Below are 21694 nucleotides of genomic sequence, written 5' to 3' on the forward strand. Positions count from 1 at the left end.
GATTTGATGACATTTATAAAATCACTTTCATTATTAAAAATCGTTGATACGATCTCGCTTGGGATGATTATGAAAAACGTACGTATACATGTGCAGTTAATTTTACATTTAACATTGATGGGCGTTTATATCAAATAAGAATAGAGATAACGAAAGATTTTTTTTTCTCTACCAGCTCAACAGACTCTTGGCTGGGAGAAGTTGATTTATAAGACGCTGGGAAGTAGAAATAATTAATGTTTTCATATAAATAACGTTTCATCCAATGACAATTTACTTTTTTATTTTATTTAAACAAGTATTGAGTAGTACTAATGTATATTAAAGTATTTAAACAATAAAACTTAATGATATAAAGTAGCATTCTTCACTATTGCCAATGGTATGAAAGGCCATATAACTAAAATCAAGGCAGTTCAGGTATCTGGATGCTTCACATATCCGGACAAATTGACTGGGAACCAAAGCATCCGGATAAATGAGGCTCCACTGTACAGTACATACAAGATTTGATTGTTGTTAAAGCACTTACGAGTAGTTTTATTGTATTTTTATGATTTCGTACAGGTAAGCAAAGCTGCACTCCCAAGCCTTTAAAATTTATGTTTGTGCTAGTAAATTAATCTAGGCATGCATTGCCAAGTAAATACATGAATATTCTTGACTTTTGTTTTCTTTTTAAGGTGGCTCCTTCCGGCAGTTTTTATGGCAAGCTGCCAAAGAAATCAGTGGACCCCTGGTGCGTTTACTGATTCCCTGCAATAACTCGGACAACAAAGGTCGCTACATCTTCAGACCAGGCCCAATGTCCTACTCAGAGGAGAGGCTTCTACAGTTCTTTGGCCAAGTAAGATTTGTTTAAAAGTTTCACAAATAGTATTATGCATTTCCATGGTCTTTGTAAGAATGCATGTTTTATTGAAGAAAGGATGCTGTTGCTTTATTGCTTTAAAGGATGAAATTTTGATTCAGGGATAAAAGTACTTGTATTCTTATTCACATTACTCTTTTGCACTGTGTATTGACTTAAATATGTTTGGTTTGCCATTGTTTTTATGATCACCATAGTTCTTGAAAATTGGTTATTTATGTGCAGTTGCTTGGGATCACAATGCGGGCAGACATCCCCTTGGGAATGGACATGTTGTCCTGTTTCTGGAAGCTTCTTGTGGGGACAGAACTGGACCCAGTCCAAGACCTGAAGGAAGCTGACCAACTGACCTACAACTACATCAAGAAGATTGAAATGGTAATTTTTTTCAGTGAATCTACCTGTATATCAGTAAGTAAAAAATTTGATTCTTCAACTGCCAAAAATAGAAAATGATAGCTATAATTGACAAAAATCAGAAGAGTTGAAGAGTTAAAAGTGCCTGTTTTTTGCCTAGTTGTTGGTCTTGTCATCTGTTTTCAATTTTTCAAAACACTATTCTTCCTTCAATGGTTTGATTTCAATAAAACATACCACATTGTACAATTTTCTGTATCTGTTTTTGATTTTGATGAAAAATGGTTCCATGGCTATAGTACAAGTTTTGAATTATCAAAATGCAAAATTCTGTAATTGTAAAGCAAGTTCCCCCCCCCCCCCCCCAAACGTTTTTAGTTCAAAGGCAACTGTTCACTTCCAAAGTCTTATCAGAGACTTCTGGTTTGCTTATTCAACAATAAAGGATGTTTGAGAAACACACACATTTCAAAACAGATACATGTACTTTGTACATGCATGTACAGTAAAACTAGAGTATAAGGAAATGTCTGTTATAAGGAATTTTAAATGAATCCTATGGAAGACTTACCCTATGTTCCTTATACAGATATAAAATAATCTCTGTTATAAGGAAGCAAATTTTGAGGTCCCAGTGACTTCCTTTTGAATTTTACTGTATTGTAGCATATTCAGGTAAATTGTATGCACAGTAAGGTTTCAGCCTTTGAATTGGCATATCAGAAATCAATATAGACGTTAAAAAGCAATGAAGGTTGCTCCTTCAGATAAAATGAAATTTGGTTTCATTGAGACACTAGATAAATTTTTATTGTAGGTGGAGACAGAATCTGAGCTCCAGGCTCTGTGTTCAGGAGCCTTCTCCAGATTTGTGTACTCCTCCCTAGCAGGTGAAGAGGTAGAGCTCGTCAACAAAGGGGGAACAGTTCAAGTCTGGTAAGGGATTCACTTGTTACCAAATACTTTAGTCAACTGAACTAGTACTGTAGATATATACATAACAATATATGTGCCTGTCATTGTATCTCTTCCTGCATGTATTTTTGGTTTCTTCATATTTTGCCATATACTGGGTAATTTTGGAGCACAGCAAAAGTTGGTTAAAAATTGCCAAAAAATTAAGAGCTTACATTTCCATAATGTTTACATAGAGTTATTATTATACAGTATTAAAAATGAAATTCTGCCAAAATATAAAGCACCAACATTTTAACTTTTTTGACATTAAAATCGCCAAATATTCCCAACTTGATAATCATTGGATATAGGGTGACTTTCATGATAAGAAGGTTATCAAACAAACTCTGGGTTTGTATGATTTTAGCTGGGAGAACAGACAGGAATATGTGGATGCCATCAGACGACTCAGATTCCAGGAATTACTGTGTGAGGACAGGGTTAGGGCAGTTCATTGTGGACTAGCATCAGTTATCCCCCTTCAATTGATGGCTCTAATGTCCCCACTGGATCTAGAAATCAGAACTTGTGGTTTACCAGTGGTGGATCTAGACTTTTTGAAGGTATGTTCCTGGCTTGATTCACTGATAGCTGTAGAAGTCTTGCTAGAAAATATAATAATGGCAGCTAAGTTTTCCTTGGAAATTTTTCTTGATGCAGTAATTATACACCATTTTATTACTGTGCACACAAAGTTTAATTAGGGGTATAGTGAAGTCACCATGTTTGTGTAGACATGTTTGACCAGGGATTATCCCAGCTATTGTTTAATAATTTGTTTTCAAATTTTGTTGAAATATATACCGTTGAACATGTATGCCTGGTATTTCCAAATTGATTTGTTCCAAATCAGAAAAGATATGGCTTCTTGAATGTTTTATTAGCTCTTCTGAGCCAAAGGCTCAAAGAGCTAATGCTATGGCCATTTGTGCGGTGTGCGGCGTGCGGTGTGCGGTGTGCGTAAACTTTTTAGAATATGGGCCATAACTCAAGAACCCCTTGGCCAATTATTGTCAAATTTGTCACAGGGTATCCTTGGCCCAAGGGCTCCCTTTTATACTAAAACTAGGGTTGTGACCCTTTAACAAGGGGAGATAATTAGGAAAATAGAAACAAAAGTACTGGTTGCTAAAAAATCTTCTTCTCAAGAACCACTGGGCAGATTATCACCAAACTTACACAAAAGGATGAGGATATGTTGTAGATTAAAATTTGCACGGGGATTTACCCTGGGGCAAAGGGCGTGGTCTCAAGGTCACTTCAAAGTTGACCAAAAATTACATTTTATTAAAATGTTGATATTTTGCTTACTATAAGGACTAGGATCATCAAATCTTGTCAGTTGATGCATCTAAGGACCTCATATCATGTTGACTCAAAAGTAGGTCACGGTGACCTACTTTTTAAATTTTGGGGCCATTCTTTTTCAAAATGATTTAGAGGCATATTTTGAACAATTTAAGGCCTATGATCATCAAACCTTGTCAGTTGATGTATCTTGGGTCCTTGAAGTACGTCATCTAAAAAATAGGTCACCTTGACCTACCTTTTGAATTTTATGGCTAATCTTTATCAAAACAATTAAGGCCATTAATTCCAATACCAAAAGGTTTAGAATCATTAAAACTTGTAAGATGATGCATCTTGGGGCCATAAAACGTATTTATTAAAAAGTAGGTCACAGTGACCTACTTTTTGAACTTTGCAGGCATTCGATTTCAAAGCATTTTAGAGGCATAATTTGGACATTTTGAGGCCTATGATCATAAAACTTTGTAAGTTGATGCATCTTGGGTCCTCAAAAAACATCAACTGAAAAGTAGGTCACCGTGACCTACTTTTCAATTTATATGACTATAATTAAATATTTCAGGTACTTATTGGCTTAGAATCATCAAACTTTGTCAGTTGATGCATCTTGGGTGTTCGGAGTAGGTCGACTGAAAAGTAGGTCACGGTGACCTACTTTTGAAAATTTATGGCTTTAATTAAATATTTCAGGTACTTATTGGCTTAGAATCATCAAACTTTGTCATTTGATGCATCTTGGGTCCTCTGAGTATGACAACTGAAAAGTAGGTCACGGTGACCTACTTTTGAAAATTTATGGCTTTAATTAAATATTTCAGGTACTTATTGGCTTAGAATCATCAAACTTTGTCAGTTGATGCATCTTGGGTCCTTGGAGTATGACAACTGAAAAGTAGGTCACAGTGACCTAGTTTTGAAAATTTATGGCTTTAATTAAATATTTCAGGTACTTATTGGCTTAGAATCATCAAACTTTGTCAGTTGATGCATCTTGGGTCCTTGGAGTATGACAACTGAAAAGTAGGTCACGGTGACCTAATTTTGAAATTTTATGGCTGTATTTAATATTTTTCGGGTACTATTTGGCTTAGAATCATCAAAATTTGTCAGTTGATGCATCTTGGGTCCTCGGAGTAGGTTGACTGAAAAGTAGGTCACCGTGACCTACTTTTGAAAATTTATGACTTCAATCAAATATTTTGGGTACTAATTGGCTTAGAATCATCAAACTTTGTCAGTCGATGTATCTTGGGTCTTCAGAGTGCAACAACTGAAAAGTAGGTCACTGTGACCTACTTTTGAAAATTTATGGCTTTAATTAAATATTTCAAGTACTAATTGGCTTAGAATCATCAAACTTTGTCAGTTGATGCATCTTGGGTCCTTGGAGCACAACAACTGAAAAGTAGGTCACTTTGACCTACTTATAAAATTTTATGGTTATAATTTAAAAAAAAACATTTTAGGTATTAATTGGCTTAGAATCATTAAACTTAGTTAATGGGTCCTCAGAGAATGACAAGTGATAAAGCAGGTCACCATGACCAACTCTCAGGTACTAATTGGCTTAGAATCATCTTGGGTTCTCAGAATGTGAACTGGAATTTCAAGGGTTTATCTAAATATAAAGGATACTTAGAGGCTTCAAATAGAAGTGATAGGTTGTACAGTTTATCAGAAGAGCGATTCAAGGTCCTTGGGCCTCTTGTTAGTGTACATACATTTGTATAATAACTTCTATAATAGGAATACATGTAAGAGGAATAAAATTCTTGTGTGGAATTGAGAAAATTTAGAAGTTCGTACTTGAAAAAAAGGTAGCTTGTGACTAGAGGTTATCTTAACCTTATACAAAGTTTTCTGGACACGGTCACAAAATACAAAAGTATAAATTGTCATTTCAACCACAACTTTCAAACAGAGAAACATTAGAAGCTTATACTTGAGACAAATGTTGCTTGTGACTAGAGGTGTGTCACAACTCTAGGTAATTTGAACAAGGTCAAGGTCAATGGCCTCTAAGTGTAAATTTCTTGTCCACACCACAATTACATGTATGTCATGAAGTAACTTTATCATGCTTAGCCTGAGGATTGATTTTAATCATAGGCTATGTCATAACCCTGAACAAAGATCATTTAGACAAGGTCAAGCTCACAGAATTCAGAAATATCAATTCTAAATATATTGTTATAGATAAAACTTTGTACTGGAGAAACATGACAAAGTCATACTTTGCACAAAGATTGCTTATGACGAAGAGGTGACATGATTTTTAGCCATGCTTGAATAAGGTCAAATCGCTTGGCTCAAGTAAAATGTTCTTTGAGTCATGACTTTTTAATGCCAGGACTGTGGAAGGTCACACATTTACACTGGAAACAAAGTTTGCTCAGGATAGACTTGTTATAACATTGAACCAATTATATTTCAACAAGATTCAGGCCACAGGGATTAGCTGTATGATTTCTATTCTTGTTAAGATAGAAAAGTTCTTTTTCAGCTATTCTAGAGTATGTCCTTTCTTTAGTTGCCTCACAGGGAGTATTAGTCCCATAAGGACACTTCTAGTTGGTACATATGTAAGTTCTTTGATTTTGCACAGGTACTTTACTGACTAATAAGAAATATTTTATTACTACTTTGACATTATTCTTAAGGCCCACACAATGTACCAGGTTGGTCTGATGGAGACTGATCAACATATCCAGTTTTTCTGGAACACTCTGAGTGGACTTAGTCAGGAAGACCTTGGAAAGTTCATAAAATTTGCTTGTAACCAAGAAAGGATTCCACAGACCTGCCCCTGCAGGGATGGCAATGCTGACTCAATGCATGTCCCTCCCTATCCCATGAAGATAGCCCCTCCTGATGGACCAGGTAGGTGGTGGATACAAGAATATGAGGAGTGGATTTAGGCTTTGTAGACCGTATAAGCAGAAATTTTAGCGAGGATTCAATTTTGGCATTTTTAATGAGGGTGTTGAGATCGCTAAAATTAAATATCGCTTACAATTTATTCCACATAAGAGGTTACCATTATTTTTCTATGCACCATAAAATCACTAAAATTACTTCTCGCTAAAATTAAATACCGATTTTTAAGGACAAATCACTAAATTTGTGTCTCGCTAAAAATTCCACTTATACAGTATGTCTATTGTATGCTCTGTTAGTTTAATGATGTGAGTTTTCATTAGATTATAAATTTTCTTTCATTGCAATTGTATTTAACAGAAAATTTCATTGATGTTATTTAAGTAATAATGAGAAATCTTTTGCTGTCATTTAAACCTGTTTTTTTTACACAGTTTGTTTCATGTATGGTAAATTATATTTGTAGGCCAGCCAGATTCCCGGTACATACGAGTGGAGACCTGTATGTTTATGATCAAACTCCCTCAGTACTCAAGTCAGGAGATAATGACCCAGAGACTTATATATGCCATCAACTGCCGTGAAGATCCCCTAAGTGGATAGGTCCACCCTTCATAATCCTGGATCCCATGTGGATCCACCCCCATAATCCTAGATCCCATTGGAAAACTCAAGTCCACCCCACATACTCCTTTATCCCATTTGAAAAACCTTGTGAAATCTACACCTTACTTCAATGGATCCCTTTTAGAAACCTAGCATTTATCAATGTGTTTTGACTTTCAAGTATGTTTTAGTAGAAAAATTCGCATTTATGACATATTCACAAATTTGTCAAATACACCAAGTTGTTGTGGTGTGTTTTCTGTTATGAGAAGTTATGTTATTTGAATTACACATTCACATGCACCGGTGTACTGAAAGTATCAGGCATACAACCAAATATTGGTATGGTCACATTACTGTGCTTTATACATATAATATATGAAATGTGCGATATTTTGTGATGTTGTGTAAAATTTTCTGCCATTGTAAGAGTGCTATATCGTAATGAACATTTTGTATTCTTAGAGGTGTGCTTTTTGTTTTGTTTTGTTTTTTTTCCAACACAAGTATTTGAAGCATTTATAAAGAACCTGTGGTTAGCATTTCCCTTTTTCTGAGAATTTAGAATTTTAGACTTAAAATTATTTATTTACTTGAAGTGAGTTAAAGTAATTGAATTGTGCAGGTACTAGCCAGTACATGTTCATACATGTATGTAGTATAGTACAGTAGTTGTGTATGAAGTATAAGTATGTTAGAAATACTAATATTTTTTGCAAAGTACTACATAATCCAATTATTTATGGATGAAAGTGTAAAATGTACAAGTAGTATATCTTGAAATGTGCAGTACATTGTATTTGAGTGTGAAGGTACATGTATTTTGTAAATAAGAGAAGTGAATTTTGCAAGTGGGTGGAAAATTTTTTTTTAGTAACTTACTTTGAAACCATTCGGCAAATCTCGGCTAATTCTGTCAACTTCATCAAACCTCTGCTGTACGAGGAAACTTGATATGCATCTCCGCCTAACATTTGTGATAAGGCTACCTGTTTATCGCTTAGGGAAAACGTTGCGCTTTGAAAACGATAATAAACAAGCATCTGACACATCTGATATACCATAAAAATCTTCAAAAGCGGTAAGGTAACACTAAGAATAACACTTACCAAGAAACATGCACTTAGTATCTTTACGTAATCACATGTTTGTTAACGGATCGAATTCAGCACACTGTGTGTAATTATAGGGCACAGCCATATTGCTTATAAAGTAGCTCCGGGTCAATGGAGGTTTGCATGATACAGCCGAGGTTAGATGAGGAATGAATCAGCCGAGGTGTGCCAAGTGACTATGAAACTTATAAAAGTACCATCTTTGTCTATTTAGTATTTTTGAAGGCAAACAGTTGCTTAATTTTTGTGTACATCTTTGTTATACCAGTAAAGTATTTTAGCATTTCCATTGCCATAAAAAAATTATCAATGTAAATTAGGGGATTGTTAGACAATCTTTGTTGCAGTTCATATTAAGTTATATGGTCCATAAATTTGAATATATTTTTATAGGTAATTTGCACATAGATGTATTCTTTTATTCTTGGTCAGAGTAATTCTGACTTTTACAAAATTTACAACCACAAAGCTCATGGGAAAAAATGGAAATAAAGTCATTAAAATTCAATTTGATAACCTTGACAACTCTATGTACATATAATTGCAAAGACTCTCAGCAAATTTCACCTATTCATTGTCGGGTTTTATCTTTTCTTTATGAAATATTAATGACCTGTTTGCAAATGTACTCTTGTAATGCATGAAATCTTGAAGTATAATTATATATTAATGAAAAATTTCTAGTGAAAGTTATATTACACCACCAATATTTTAATTTTGATCACATTATAAAATATATATCCAAATTATGGATCATATTACTTTAAACTTAGTTAAAATTTCATTTAGAGTTATTTTTGTTTGCCTTTAATTTATAGTCATTTTAGAACAAGCAATATTCAAATTTCCATGAATTTGAAACTATGGAAGGATTGTTTTTCTTCAGAAATATTTCGGGTTAGTAGAAATCTTACAGAAGTGAGTGGTTTGACTTCGAAGCTATTTTTTTTTTATCAACCATCATTTCCTCTTCAATTTGTAGGCCTTAGGTCATTCTTAAAAAAAAAATTCAGTGTAAATAACGGTGTTCATTTTATCTGTACATTATTTACCACATGAAATGTGTAAGTTTTTATTTATTTTTTTTTTTTTTCATTTTAAATTGCAAGGAATAAACTTTAAACCATTTATGTTTTGTTGTTTAGAATTGTTAATTCACAGTAATACATTGAAGTTTGCAATATTTTTTGGCATTTAACAGTGCTATAATTGACGTAAGATGTACAGTGGATATCAATTGAATAGTGTGCATTAACATTTCAAATTAAAATTTTCCTGCACATCTTGCATGATCAAAAGAACCATAAAATTTAATTTTAAAAAAGAAATCATTTTAATGCTTTTACTTCCATTATTTTTAGTACAAATATTGTCATTGTTTACCGAATCTTAAGGTACTGTAGGTCGTGGGTTTGCTTTTGTCATCAGTTTTGGTACACAATTTCGATGATTTGAGCAGTTGTTTTGCGCACATTTGATTATAATGTCAGTTACATCACAAAGGCAACCTTGCATTTCTTCCTGTTTAAAAAAAAATAGTTAGAAATAGTCAGTATACGAACCTAGTATTATATGTTTGCATTCAGATAATTATGATAAAGTGTAATGTCTAGGTGTGTAAATGATAGAACAAACTAATACAACATAATAAATACAATAATCAATGCAAAGAATAAGTTAAGTAAGTGATACTACACTAAAAGTCAGTTGAACTGAGTCGCTGTAAAAGTAATGGTGTAAAAAAAAAAAAAAAAAAAAAAAAAATGCTGTAAATTGCTTTACTGAAAAGGTTGCCTGTGCGCAAGTAATTGTGTAGTACAAATGGAATGTATTATATATATATATATATATATATATATATATATATATATATATATATATATATATATATATATATATATATATATATATATTGCGCATAAAAAATGCGCTGTTTCTCGATTTATTTCTTCGTATTATTAAGCTGCCATCTCAAAATATTTCTAACCATGTGTATCTAGAATATTCATTTACCACTTCCATAACAAACCATTCCCCAAAACCGTTGTTAATAGCTTTACTGGGCCTGAAATTGAAACCATCGAAAATTTCGTCTGTCAGTCATTCTACAAAACAAAATGACCAATTAAGAATTTTATATGTCGCTTACAAATTTACCGTTGTAATATCTAAACTATAAATTTAAAGATCGATTTCAACTCTAAGACTTAGCATACACACGTGGTTTGGTAAATATTTACAGATATATATGCAGTTACAGTTTTGATATGAATATAATGTAATGTTGAAAAACGTATTCCACTGCAAATCTCAATGTCGCTTCATTTATATACAAATTTTAAGATGAAATTTGAAGCCGTTAAAGCCTTCCGAATAGATTGTAATGAATGTTAGAAAAAGTTTTTTTTATCCTATATAAAAAGAAATTAAACCACTTCTCGCAAAGAAATGCATTGATCTTCTTTCATGCGAAATTATAGCATGACGCTAACAAGAGGTCCAAGGGCCTTAATATAACGGTCACCTGAGTACAACAATTCAGAGGATCCATAAACTGATAAATGAAGCTTTGTTGCAAAAAGCAAGAAATATAGTACGATTAAGATCAACAAAATAATTGTTCTATAGTATCTGTCTATCTGTCCCCCATTTATCACTATTACCATGCAGACTTTTAACAAAATGTTCTATTACCTCTTACATTGACCTCACTTGGCCTTTGAAGAACATTTAAAAAGATGTTATTTTTGTTTCATTTTTATTCATGTATTATTTCCAAGTCTACCTGATCATTTAGACTAAGAAAGTACTTTTTGTATTATACAATAAATGTTCTTGCATAATGCTCTTATTCTATTAACCTTTCAAATACATTATCTACAGTGATTAATTATCAAAGGTGAATGGCAAAGGGGAATAACTTTACTCAGTAGAATATAAATTAATAGAGCCCTGGCCAGGACCAGATCACTTGACTAAATGGTCCAGTTGTTAAAAATTCTGGTAAAAATACCCTTGCTTATTAAATTTTTTACTCTGTTTGCCTCCAATATGCCCAGGAGCAGAGAAGACCTTCAAAGAAATAATGCATTTTCACTATTTAACACAGCCCTACTCTAACATCAGAACCCATGACCCAGGGTCATGAAATTTACAAATTTGGAAGAGGCACCCTCATCATCATAACTATGCAATTACATGTAGTTGAAGATTTTCCAAGAATTCACCCATTTTCACTATAATATCGATAGACACCCCCCCTCCCCCAGACCCCTGGGTCCACAAGTTTTAAAAATTTTGTAAAAGCATCCTTGCTCATCATAACTATATATTTGTTTCTTTGCTTTATAACCAGGAGTAGAAAAAATATTTTGAAAGAAATTATGATTTTTCACTATATAATCAATAGAGTCCCCCCTTTCAGCAGAACCCCTGACCCTGGGGACGTGAATTTCATAATTTTGGCAGAGGTATTCTTGCTTATCATAACCATGCACTTCTTTTGTCTAAATAATACCCAGGAGCAGAGAAGATTTTCAAAGAATTGATGCATTTTCACTATATAATCAATAGAGCCCCGCCCTAACACCAGAACCCCCGATCCAGGGGCCAAGAAATTCACAATTTCTAAATAGACACTCTTGCTCATCATAACTATGTACTTAGTTTATTTAATACCCATGAGCAGAGAAGAAGATTTTCAAAGATTTAATGCATTTTCACTATAAAATCTATAGCGCACCGCCCTAACACCAGAACCCCTGACTCTGGGGCCATGAAATTCACAATATTGGAAGAGGCAGCCATGCTCATCATAACTATGTACTCAGTTAGTTTATCTAATACCCAGGAGCAGAGAAGAAGATTTTCAAAGAAGTATGCATTTTCACGATATAATCAATAGAGCCCCGCCCTAACACCAGAACTCCTAACCCAGGGGCCATGAAATTCACAATTTTGGAAAAGGCAGTCTTGCTCAACATAACTATGTACTTAGTTAGTTTATCTAATACCCAGGAGCAGAGAAGAAGATTTTCAAAGAAATAATGCACTTTCACTATATGATCTATATAGCCCCGCCCTAGCACCGGTACCCCTGATCCTGGGGCTATGAATTTCACAATTTTGGTAGAGGGCTTAAGGATGACATTTACTCAGATGACAAAAAATTCCACTGATAAGAACGAAAAACCATCTATTGCACATTGTACACCTATGATTCTTGTGTTGAATTTCAATTTCAAATAACTAGGTCAATGACCTACTTTTCATGCTAGTGACCCCTGAGTATTTCTCGGAAAATACCTCAATTTTTCACACTATGATCACTTTTTTCTTTACTCACAAAATATCACAAGCAACAAAACTCTTTAAATAATGAAATATAATAGGAATGGAACAGCGTTGCTTCATATAAATAAACGATCAGAGTTTGGGTCATAAACTTATTGATTATTACAGTCCGAATTTCCTCTGTCAGATTTCTATTTTTCCCCCATTTTTAATCTTATATAATCTTATTGAATGATAAGAACTCTAAATTATTTATAGCCTCAGTTTACTTTTGTTGCCCTTATTCTAATGGTATTAAAATTATATGAGGTCAATGATCAAATTATTGAGATATGTTGTCTGGAATGGTTTTTGTTCATATTTTTGAATTTCTTTATTTCATGGCATTCAATTATTCGAAATAATTCATGAGCTTTAACACACATAATATTTGCAGAATGATGTTTAAAAATAATGTAACTTTTACTTTGTAATTGATATTGCAAGAAATAAAATTTTGTGACAAAAATGAAAAATTTAAAATTTAGTCCGAATTTCCTCTGCATTACCATATTTTGACTTAGTCTTGCATATTTTCTTCAAATAATAAAATATCAAATTTTTAAATTGATATTGAGTTAAAACTTGGTTATTTTATCCATTTAGAACAATTTTTGATTTAACATATTGTACTTTATAAAATTTCCCTTCTGTCTTCTGAAACCTGAGTAAACGTCATCCTTAATGCTTATTATAATCATGCCAACAGTTTGACTGCTTGATGCCCAGGAGTAAAGAAGAAGATTTTTAAAGATTGCATTAATTTTGGTGGTTTTAACCCCATCCTCAGGCCCCAGGGGGACAGGGACCATGAAATTCACAATTTTTGTCCCCCTTCACCCATGCCAAAATTGGTTGAAATTGGTTGAGCGGTTTCAGAGAAGAAGCTGAAAATGTTTAAATGTTAACGCACGACGCACGACGACGGACAAAAACGGATAGCAATAGGTCACCTGAGTGACTCAGGTGACCTAAAAATCGATTAACTTCCGTAACGATTTTGTTTTAAATTTTACGCACAGAATGCAGATTTCAAAAAGAACAGAAACTTATCTGAAAGTGACCACGGAAGTCCGAACCTAATATTGTCGATTCTAGTTGCGATTCAGCTATTTTACACGATTACATTTTCGACATAACAAAATGAAATGGACAAAAACAGTTGTCTCTCTTAAAAATTTAACTTCCGTAATTATGGTAATTCAGGAAAGTTTTTGCATTAAAGGTATAAAGATTTATATTATTTTGGGAGCGAAATGTTCCATACCTTTGTTTAATATCCTAAAATAAACTTTAATTTTAACTATTGCCGAGAATTTTAACTTTTATTGTTGGGAATTAACTTCCGTAACGATTTACTTCCGTAACGATATTTTTCCCGAAATTTTAACTTAAGGTATTAGAGGTGTAATGGTCATGACCTTGAATATGACTAAATTTAGTTTACTTATAATGGACAACACTTCAGGCAATATTTCCCAAAGTTTCATGCAATTCTGTCCAAACATAATTTTTCTATACTTATTTTTATGTCTGTACCCTCTCACCACTGGTGCACCTTTAATAGACAAAAGGTACAGATGTAATGTTTACCTCTACTCTAGTTAGTCGCAAACAGTTGAATGTTTCATGTATTCAGCTGCAACACTAAGCAGTACTGATTGCTTATAAGAATTCTTTTTAGTTCAAGTTCATCAGGTATGATATATGAATACTTGTAATCGAGAGAACCTGTCTACTTTGAGTGACAATTTTGGCGATTTTTTTCATAAAACCGTTTGTAATATTCTGTCAAAGAAAAATATGGTAGGAAAGATCAATAAAAGAACAATATCAATTTTGTGTAAGGTGTGTTTGTGATAATATAACAACAACAAAAAATTATTCCATCCACAATATTTATCTATATTCTGTATCATAGCGATGTACCCCTAAAAATTTAAGCCATTATTTTTTGTAAATGTCATGGAATATGTGATAATTAATGAAATGGTGAGCATATATAAACAACAGGTTATTGTCATATTGAATACACTTCACTTTAGTCAGGTTCATTTGTTCAGAAGATTGACCTCGTCACAGTGACCTTGACCCAGACAAAGATTCTGATTTCGCAAAATGACCTATATTTTTGCAGCTTCCATGTGCATGAAGTTCTTTACAGATCAGAACATTACTATGCAATGTAGACTAAAATATATACTGACAGAAACACTAATCAAAAGGTAAAAAAAAACTAATTTGTTCCCCACATATATATAAAAAATATCAATAAAAAATATTCAACCCCCCCCCATCTAAACAGTAAACTTATGTAAAAAATAAATTAATTAATGAATGTAAATAAAATAACAAAAATTACCCTAACCCAACCCAGTATAAATCATTTATTCTCATATCTAATATTATTTTTTTTTCTTTAATGTTGTAAACATATTTACATTCTATTTTTTACTGATATATTTTGAACATCTCAGATATTTTATGTATGGACATTTGAACGTCACTTATAAATTGCAGATTCTACAATGCACGCAATGCTACCTATTACGTACATTTTTCCCCCTCAAACGATTTGTTGATACTGAGAGAATCACAAGAAATCGCGATACGAATGTAAAGTTTTGAAGAAAGGTATACTTCGTTCGTTCTTCGAAAATGGTGCTTTTTTTAGAAGTTGGAAAAACCCATGAAGTGTGTATCTGAAGGTATCATCGTTTTGACCGCATATTTTGTCTAACAAAATATATTACCGGTAACGTGTTTTCTACGTAATATCATATTTATTCTCTCCTCCGCTAAGTTATATTCCTTTTCTTTGGTGTATGTTTTATGTTAGCGTCCTAGACCGTCTTGTCGACACGCCATTTTTGTTTACGAAGTACAGTGTTCCGAAAACTGCCGATGTCAGACACCTCGGTAAATGCCGTCATTTTTACCGGAAATGGCGTATTACACCTCTAATACCTTAATATCGGATTCATGCGAGACTTCATGAATCACACTTTAGCGTTCTATACTGAGCATCAGAAACGAAAAATTGATCAAATTCAGCTGTATTTAAAAAATAATAAGACTTGTTCAAGTATTAACTTCCGTAACATTACATTAAAATCAATGGCATTTTAAAATTGTTGTAAAAAGTTAACGATATCAGATTTGTGGACAATTCTTTTTTTTTCAAGATCATTGATATGTCCTTTAGAGAATTATGATGTCCATTTTGCTTTTTGAAACAACTTTTTTTTTTCATGTTTTATACCCTGAATCATAGAATGACTGCTATTTATACTGCCATTTTGGGTGGCAAAAAAATTCAGTCCAACGCGCTTGTTATGTTGTGGAAGTAGTAAAAGAATATGGTATAGAACCACGTGGTTAGTTATAGTTTGAGATATATGATGAAATAAATCGAAAAACGGTGCAATAAATATACACAATGTTTCGATGGATGTCACTGAAGCTCTCTGGTCGTTCACCCATTTTTTTCCCAAACAAATGATCATCGAGCTATTATAGATTTGCATCTTGTTTATACTACAATATTTAATGAACGTGTCGCAAGAGAGACATCAATAAACGCTTATGGTTACAAAATTTTCTAGGTATCAATCCAGATATCAGGCAAAAGATGGAGGGAATCTTTTTTTCGGATGAGGCATGGGAGTATAAACTAATAGAATGGAAATTCAACCAAGGATCTGATTCTTCGGCGCGATACGGAATGATGGCGTTTGGGAGATCCCCGGATCTGAAGTACATTGATTGCATGTATGTCCTCTACAAAATGGACTTCAAGATAGCTCCAGAGGTAATCGTTACTGAAAAAAAGCATAAAGTGTTATGGGGACTGTTTTCATGGACCGACGAGAAAAGGAAATCCAGAGAGCGAAGTCTCGGATCAAAATCTATCAAGGCATTACAGTTTTTCTTCAGAATGAAAGCGCTTGAAGGATTCTACAAGGAGGGCTTGATAGAAAGCATCAACTATGTTAAAAGCATTGATGATGTCCCAGCCAAAGAATAATGTTAGACAAGCAAATATTCTGCAATTAAAAGAAAACATTATCCAAGAGATATATCTTCTGAGAATTTCCAAATACATATATGTGTTCTTCTTCTGCGCTTGCTGGATTAAATCATTGTTATGTATTAATATGATATATTTTCCAGGTCGCTTTATATCCTATCATTGATCATGTTGATGGAAGACTCCCATACCTATATCGGAAATATAAAAGTGTGATAGTCATACCTCGATACCTTTGTTTTAAATTTTAGCTCACTTTATCTCTATGCTCAGGTAAACTTCTCCGATCACATTTTGTCAATCGTCCGTTTGTCTTGCTCTCTGTAAACTTTTAACATTTTCAACTTCTCCAGATTTTTGTGGCCAATTTCAACCAAAAATATACAAAGCATCCTTGGGTAAAGGGGATTCAAGTTCAAATGAAGGGGCACATTCTCATAGAAAAGGATGATAAAGGCAGAAATGGCGTGGCGGTCTTGAAAAATCTTTTCAAAAGCCACTGAACCAGAAACGATGAAGCATTTAAACAGGTTGGGAACAATTCCCCTGTAGAGAGATCATCTCGCTAGAGCGCGATAATCCCTCTATAGCGGAAGAATAAACATTACCATAAACAGGTGTTTTGTTGTTTTGATTACAAAATAATCAAAAATCTCGTGCTTTTTAAAAATCCGGGACAAGACTGCATTGAAGCTTGAATTTCCTACATAAAACTGACAACCTGGGCTTGAAATTTAAGATAATCACTGCTGCATGTGAGAATAGGAGGTAAAAATCAAGTGTAAATCGTGCATTTTTTTGCAACGGTTTTAAAATTTACAGTTATATATGTTTATGAAGCAATATAAAATATGAATAGATATCCAAATTATATTCGTTAAGGTTTTAGCTTTCCCTTCGTGCACAGAAGGTAATAATTACGTTCTCCAGAAACCCATGACCATTGCTGAAATATTTGATCTTTGGTGGACTACAAGAAGTACGGAAGCGCAACAGGGTTGTAACATTTGTTTAAAAGTCATGATTAAAAAAAAAAACAACTATCAATGACATATATACAAGCTAGATACCCCATTAAATAATTAAATATAATTGAAAACAAATCAATTTAAAAAAGTTTAAATTAAGTCTAACCGATATTGACATAGTACAAAATGTTGATATATAGTAACTCTTGAACTTGCAGTAAGCGTGATATTCTCGACGTCAAATGGTGATCTAGATTTTCATTGGTTGTCTTAGCTTATCAATATTCATAGGAACATAGTCAAGCATAACTGATAAACGGCACAAAACAGTTTAGTATGAATTATTTTTTTATAACACAGAGAAAACAAAAATGCGAAATTGTTGAGTGATCACTGCTTTCCACGTGTTGTGTTAGTTTGAAGAAGTATAGGCCCTAAGTGTTCGTACATGTACTTCAATGACAAATTCTTAACGTTTTTTTCCGGTGGCAATGAACAGTTCCACGTTTGAGGACACTTGCGCTGGAATCATGTTGGGATCCTGCATAACAAATGTAAATTTTAATAGTGCATCAGATACTTTCCAATACAGAGATTGCATAGGAGAACCCAGGCCCGTAGATTTTTTTTTTCAAAAAGGGGGGGGGGGGCTTCCAAAAAATTTGACCAAAATAATAAATAAAAAGTGCCCAAGGGAATAAATGCTTTTAAAGGTACGCATTTATTTAGAAAGAAGATTTACTAACACTATGTGAAATACTTCGTAATTAACATTTTATTAATCCTACAATGAAAATTATTATATTTTTATTGAGTTAACAAGGGGGGGGGGGGCGTCACGTATAAGCGATGATTTGCAGGTTATATGGCTTCCTGTAAGTCGAGTCATACTTGAAGGTCACCCATAAGACTATTTAAATTAAATTGGCTGTGAATTGAAAATGGTTAATGTTGATAGCTTTTACCATGCATCTGTTTTTGAACTTCGGTATAAATCTAAAGAAATCTAGTCACATAACCTACCTACTGTATTTGTTCCTTGCAATTGTTATCCCCCCCCCCTCGCCGCCGAAAATTTGTGATTTTTTCAAAATAACATGTACAGTTATATTCTGAGAGCAATACTGGGTTTTTTTGTTTTTTTTTTTAAATTGAGTTATTAATGTAGGATGAAAAACTGAAAATTACACTGATGGTTTTTTTCATTCACGGGTAAAATATACAAAAGAATAAATATATAGAAGATCCTGCAAACATTGACGAGTGTAACAATGAGCTCATGAAATGAAACTCCTGATCCCACATGTGTATAATGATTTAGTCCATTTGTTGCTATGGGAAAGTCCAAATATCTGTCCGATAAAAAGATAAATTAGGAGGTCACAATTTAAAAGAGAATCTGTAAAAGTATCATTACATTTTATTTAGTGGTATGAGGAGTTGCTGATAAGAGATGGGTACCCCAAATCGTAATGGACGGACGGACAGCTTTATAGACAGACTAACTGACGGACACCTGATCACTATATACCCCCCGCTTTTCAAACGGGGTTATTAAAAAAATAAGGCGAAAGATATACGTACATCTGCAATAAGCAAGTTTACTCGTACTGATATTTATCACTTGTGGTCCTCCGTAGAAAGTCTATACAATTGTGCAAGATCTTATTCAAATTTCCAAGGTATATGCAGCAGTAGAGGCAATATTTTAAAGCAAATATATAGACATGAGACAATAAATATTTAACAAATGGGTTGACATGCTTCCGGATTTTCCTTTTACGGTAGTTAACACGTTTACAGATGGAATCGGAATATAAATCTCGGGTTTCCGAGATGTATTTTCTCCCGCTAGAGAGGGATAATCGCGCTGTAGCGAGATGATCTCTCTACAGGGGAATTGTTCCCAACCTGTTAAAGGCTTTGAGACATAGCTTCCATTCTTCTTCAAATTATGATCCGGAGATAGGATGTGGCTACAAAAGACATTTAAGTGCAACCTGGGAAAATATAGGATAAATCTTATCAAGTACAACATGCCATAATTAGTCATATTTAAAAATATGTAAACACCCTTGGTGAGGTAGATTCATGTTGTTCAAATCATGGGTCGGACGGGACCACAACAGATTATTTTTTTACATTTTTACACACACACGCACACACACCCTCCCTCACACACACACACACACACATCTATGATAATTAATAAAATTCGGGATGTCAATTTTACTCGGACAGCTTAGTCGAATAGTCGGAGGCTTTAGTCGAACGATAAGCGAGTACTCGTTGCAATTTAAATTAATGTTTCATGTCAATTTTCCTATTTGTTTTCTGTCAAACTGCTAGCTTGTACAATATTTAATAGATTTCACAGATACAATGTGTAATTGTAATGGCATTGGTGATGAATTTCATTATGTTTTGGAATGTAAGTATCGTGATACTTCTGGAACGACAGAAAAATATTTGTCCAAAGGAGTTATAAAAATTCCTTTAAGTGTAATGAACTAATGAACACAAGCAATGTAGAAACACACACACAAACACACACACACCATTGTAAATTTTTCTAAGAAAACTGTTCTTCTTAATCCTTCTATAACTGACTGTATTTTTGATTTTTTCTTTCCTTCTTTTTTTTTTCTTTACATACTTGTATATATTGACGTTTACCTGTTATTTGTCTTTATATTGTATATATTTGTAAAGTACCAGTGATCTGGTTTTGAGTGAATAAAGAATATTAAATCTTCTTCTGAATAGCAACGTGTATTTAATCAATTATAAATCTATTACTATTACATTCATATGTAGATATACGTTGTGTATTATGTGCCATCTGGTGAGTAGAACTTATTTTTTAAATTCTCACCCGTCCTTTTTTTCTTTTTCATTTTTTTCCTTCCCTTTTTGGGCAAAATTTCCTATCTATTAATTAAAAAACTATGTAAAAAATAGCCTGGATAGAAAGGATAAAAATTGCAACTGAAGTTACAATTCATCAGATATTTTCCGTCTCAACAAACAGAACCTTCTAGAGGAAGTGGTAGCACATTGGGTATCTCTTTATCTAGTGATTGGGTTTGTAATATACCCTTATCACCTGAATATTCAGGGAGAGAGAGATTTTTTTAAAGAATTTTTGCAGTTTTCTCTATACGATCATTAGAGCCCCGCCCTATTAAATCCAGAACCCTTGACACTGGGGTTATGGATTTCACAATTTTGGTAGAGGGCTCAATGCTTATTACAAGCATGGCAACAGTTCAACTACTTGATGTCCAGGAGTAAAGAAGATTTTTAAAAATTGCAATACTTTTGATGGTTTTAACCATGAAATTCACAATTTTCACTACTAGATGCCGTATGCCAAAATTGGTTGAAATAGGTTCAGCAGTTCCAGAAAAGAAGCTGAAAATGTTTGAATGTTAATGGACGATACACGAATGAAATCTGAGTGAATTTTCAGCTCTACTGGTCAGAGACCATACGAGCTTAAATGCATTAGTGAGATCTGTCTAGCTGTTTGTCTAGCTGTCCATCTGTCTGTATACAAGTTTTCAAAACGCTACTCCTACATTTTTTTCCGATTTCCATAAGACTTAGTACACAAGTAGACTATACTAAGATAAATAATTCTATATACTGGTTTTTGATTTTGACAATGCCGTGTGTTACTATAAATAGAAATCCCTGTGAAATTCTTTCAAAACATTACTCCTCTTACAGTTTTAGTCGGATTTCAATTAGACTTGATACACAAGTAGATTATAGTAAGATACACCTTTCTTTATTATAAGTACACACCAGTAGAGCTACTGTCTCACCAGAAACTTCTGACTGGACATATATATGGATGGTCATCCTGGCAATGTCAAGGTTTTGTGATTTCGGAACACCACACAAACCCTTGACATAAGTGGTTATTTAAAAGTTGGCTAGACAGCTACTATATCATTTGTTCCTGGTCTAGGACTGGAACCAATCAAATAACAGCTTTTATTGTATGTAAGTTTTGTAAACAAATATGACTCGTCTTTAAAATGGAAAGTGTCAATATTGTAGGATTTGTGACTAGTTACTTTAAATGAAACATCGGGGGTTAATTTTTTGAAGGTCGTCCTCCTTACGATCACAAAAGATATGCTTTGATGTTGGGCAATTTGATAACGACAGACTTGAAAAATATATTCCCATTGGTTAGTTTATAATTACTCATTACGTCATGTGTAACCTCAAGCCCAACTTTTAAATAACGACTTATGTC

At 33.5% G+C, this 21694-nt stretch overlaps 2 protein-coding genes across 2 annotated transcripts in view; both read left to right on the forward strand.

Annotated features, from left to right (window-relative positions):
• The window catches only part of LOC133188324 (probable E3 ubiquitin-protein ligase HECTD4), a 42862-nt gene extending 33640 nt beyond the window's left edge, over positions 1-9222 (forward strand). The window contains exons 62-67 of the mRNA XM_061323701.1: positions 684-847; positions 1097-1249; positions 2046-2164; positions 2553-2748; positions 6157-6376; positions 6840-9222. Coding sequence (XP_061179685.1) covers positions 684-847; positions 1097-1249; positions 2046-2164; positions 2553-2748; positions 6157-6376; positions 6840-6976 — 989 coding nt within the window. The 3' untranslated portion in view covers positions 6977-9222. The remainder of the gene's footprint in view (positions 1-683; positions 848-1096; positions 1250-2045; positions 2165-2552; positions 2749-6156; positions 6377-6839) is intronic.
• A 6803-nt stretch (positions 9223-16025) lies between these two features.
• LOC133188791 (uncharacterized) lies at positions 16026-16475 on the forward strand. Its single transcript, XM_061324275.1, has one exon. It carries the CDS (start codon positions 16058-16060, stop codon positions 16451-16453), a length of 396 nt encoding a protein of 131 aa, XP_061180259.1. The 5' UTR covers positions 16026-16057; the 3' UTR covers positions 16454-16475.
• Positions 16476-21694: the final 5219 nt, after the last annotated feature.

The sequence above is a fragment of the Saccostrea echinata genome, unplaced genomic scaffold, assembly GCF_033153115.1.
Source record: "Saccostrea echinata isolate AGI-Se365-2 ecotype Australia unplaced genomic scaffold, CSIRO_AGI_Sech_v1 ptg000016l, whole genome shotgun sequence".
Taxonomy (NCBI): Eukaryota; Metazoa; Mollusca; class Bivalvia; order Ostreida; family Ostreidae; genus Saccostrea; species Saccostrea echinata.

Coding starts and splice junctions, on each gene's coding strand:
- LOC133188791 (XM_061324275.1), top strand. CDS start 16,058: ATGGAGGGAATCTTTTTTTCGGATGAGGCATGGGAGTATAAACTAATA.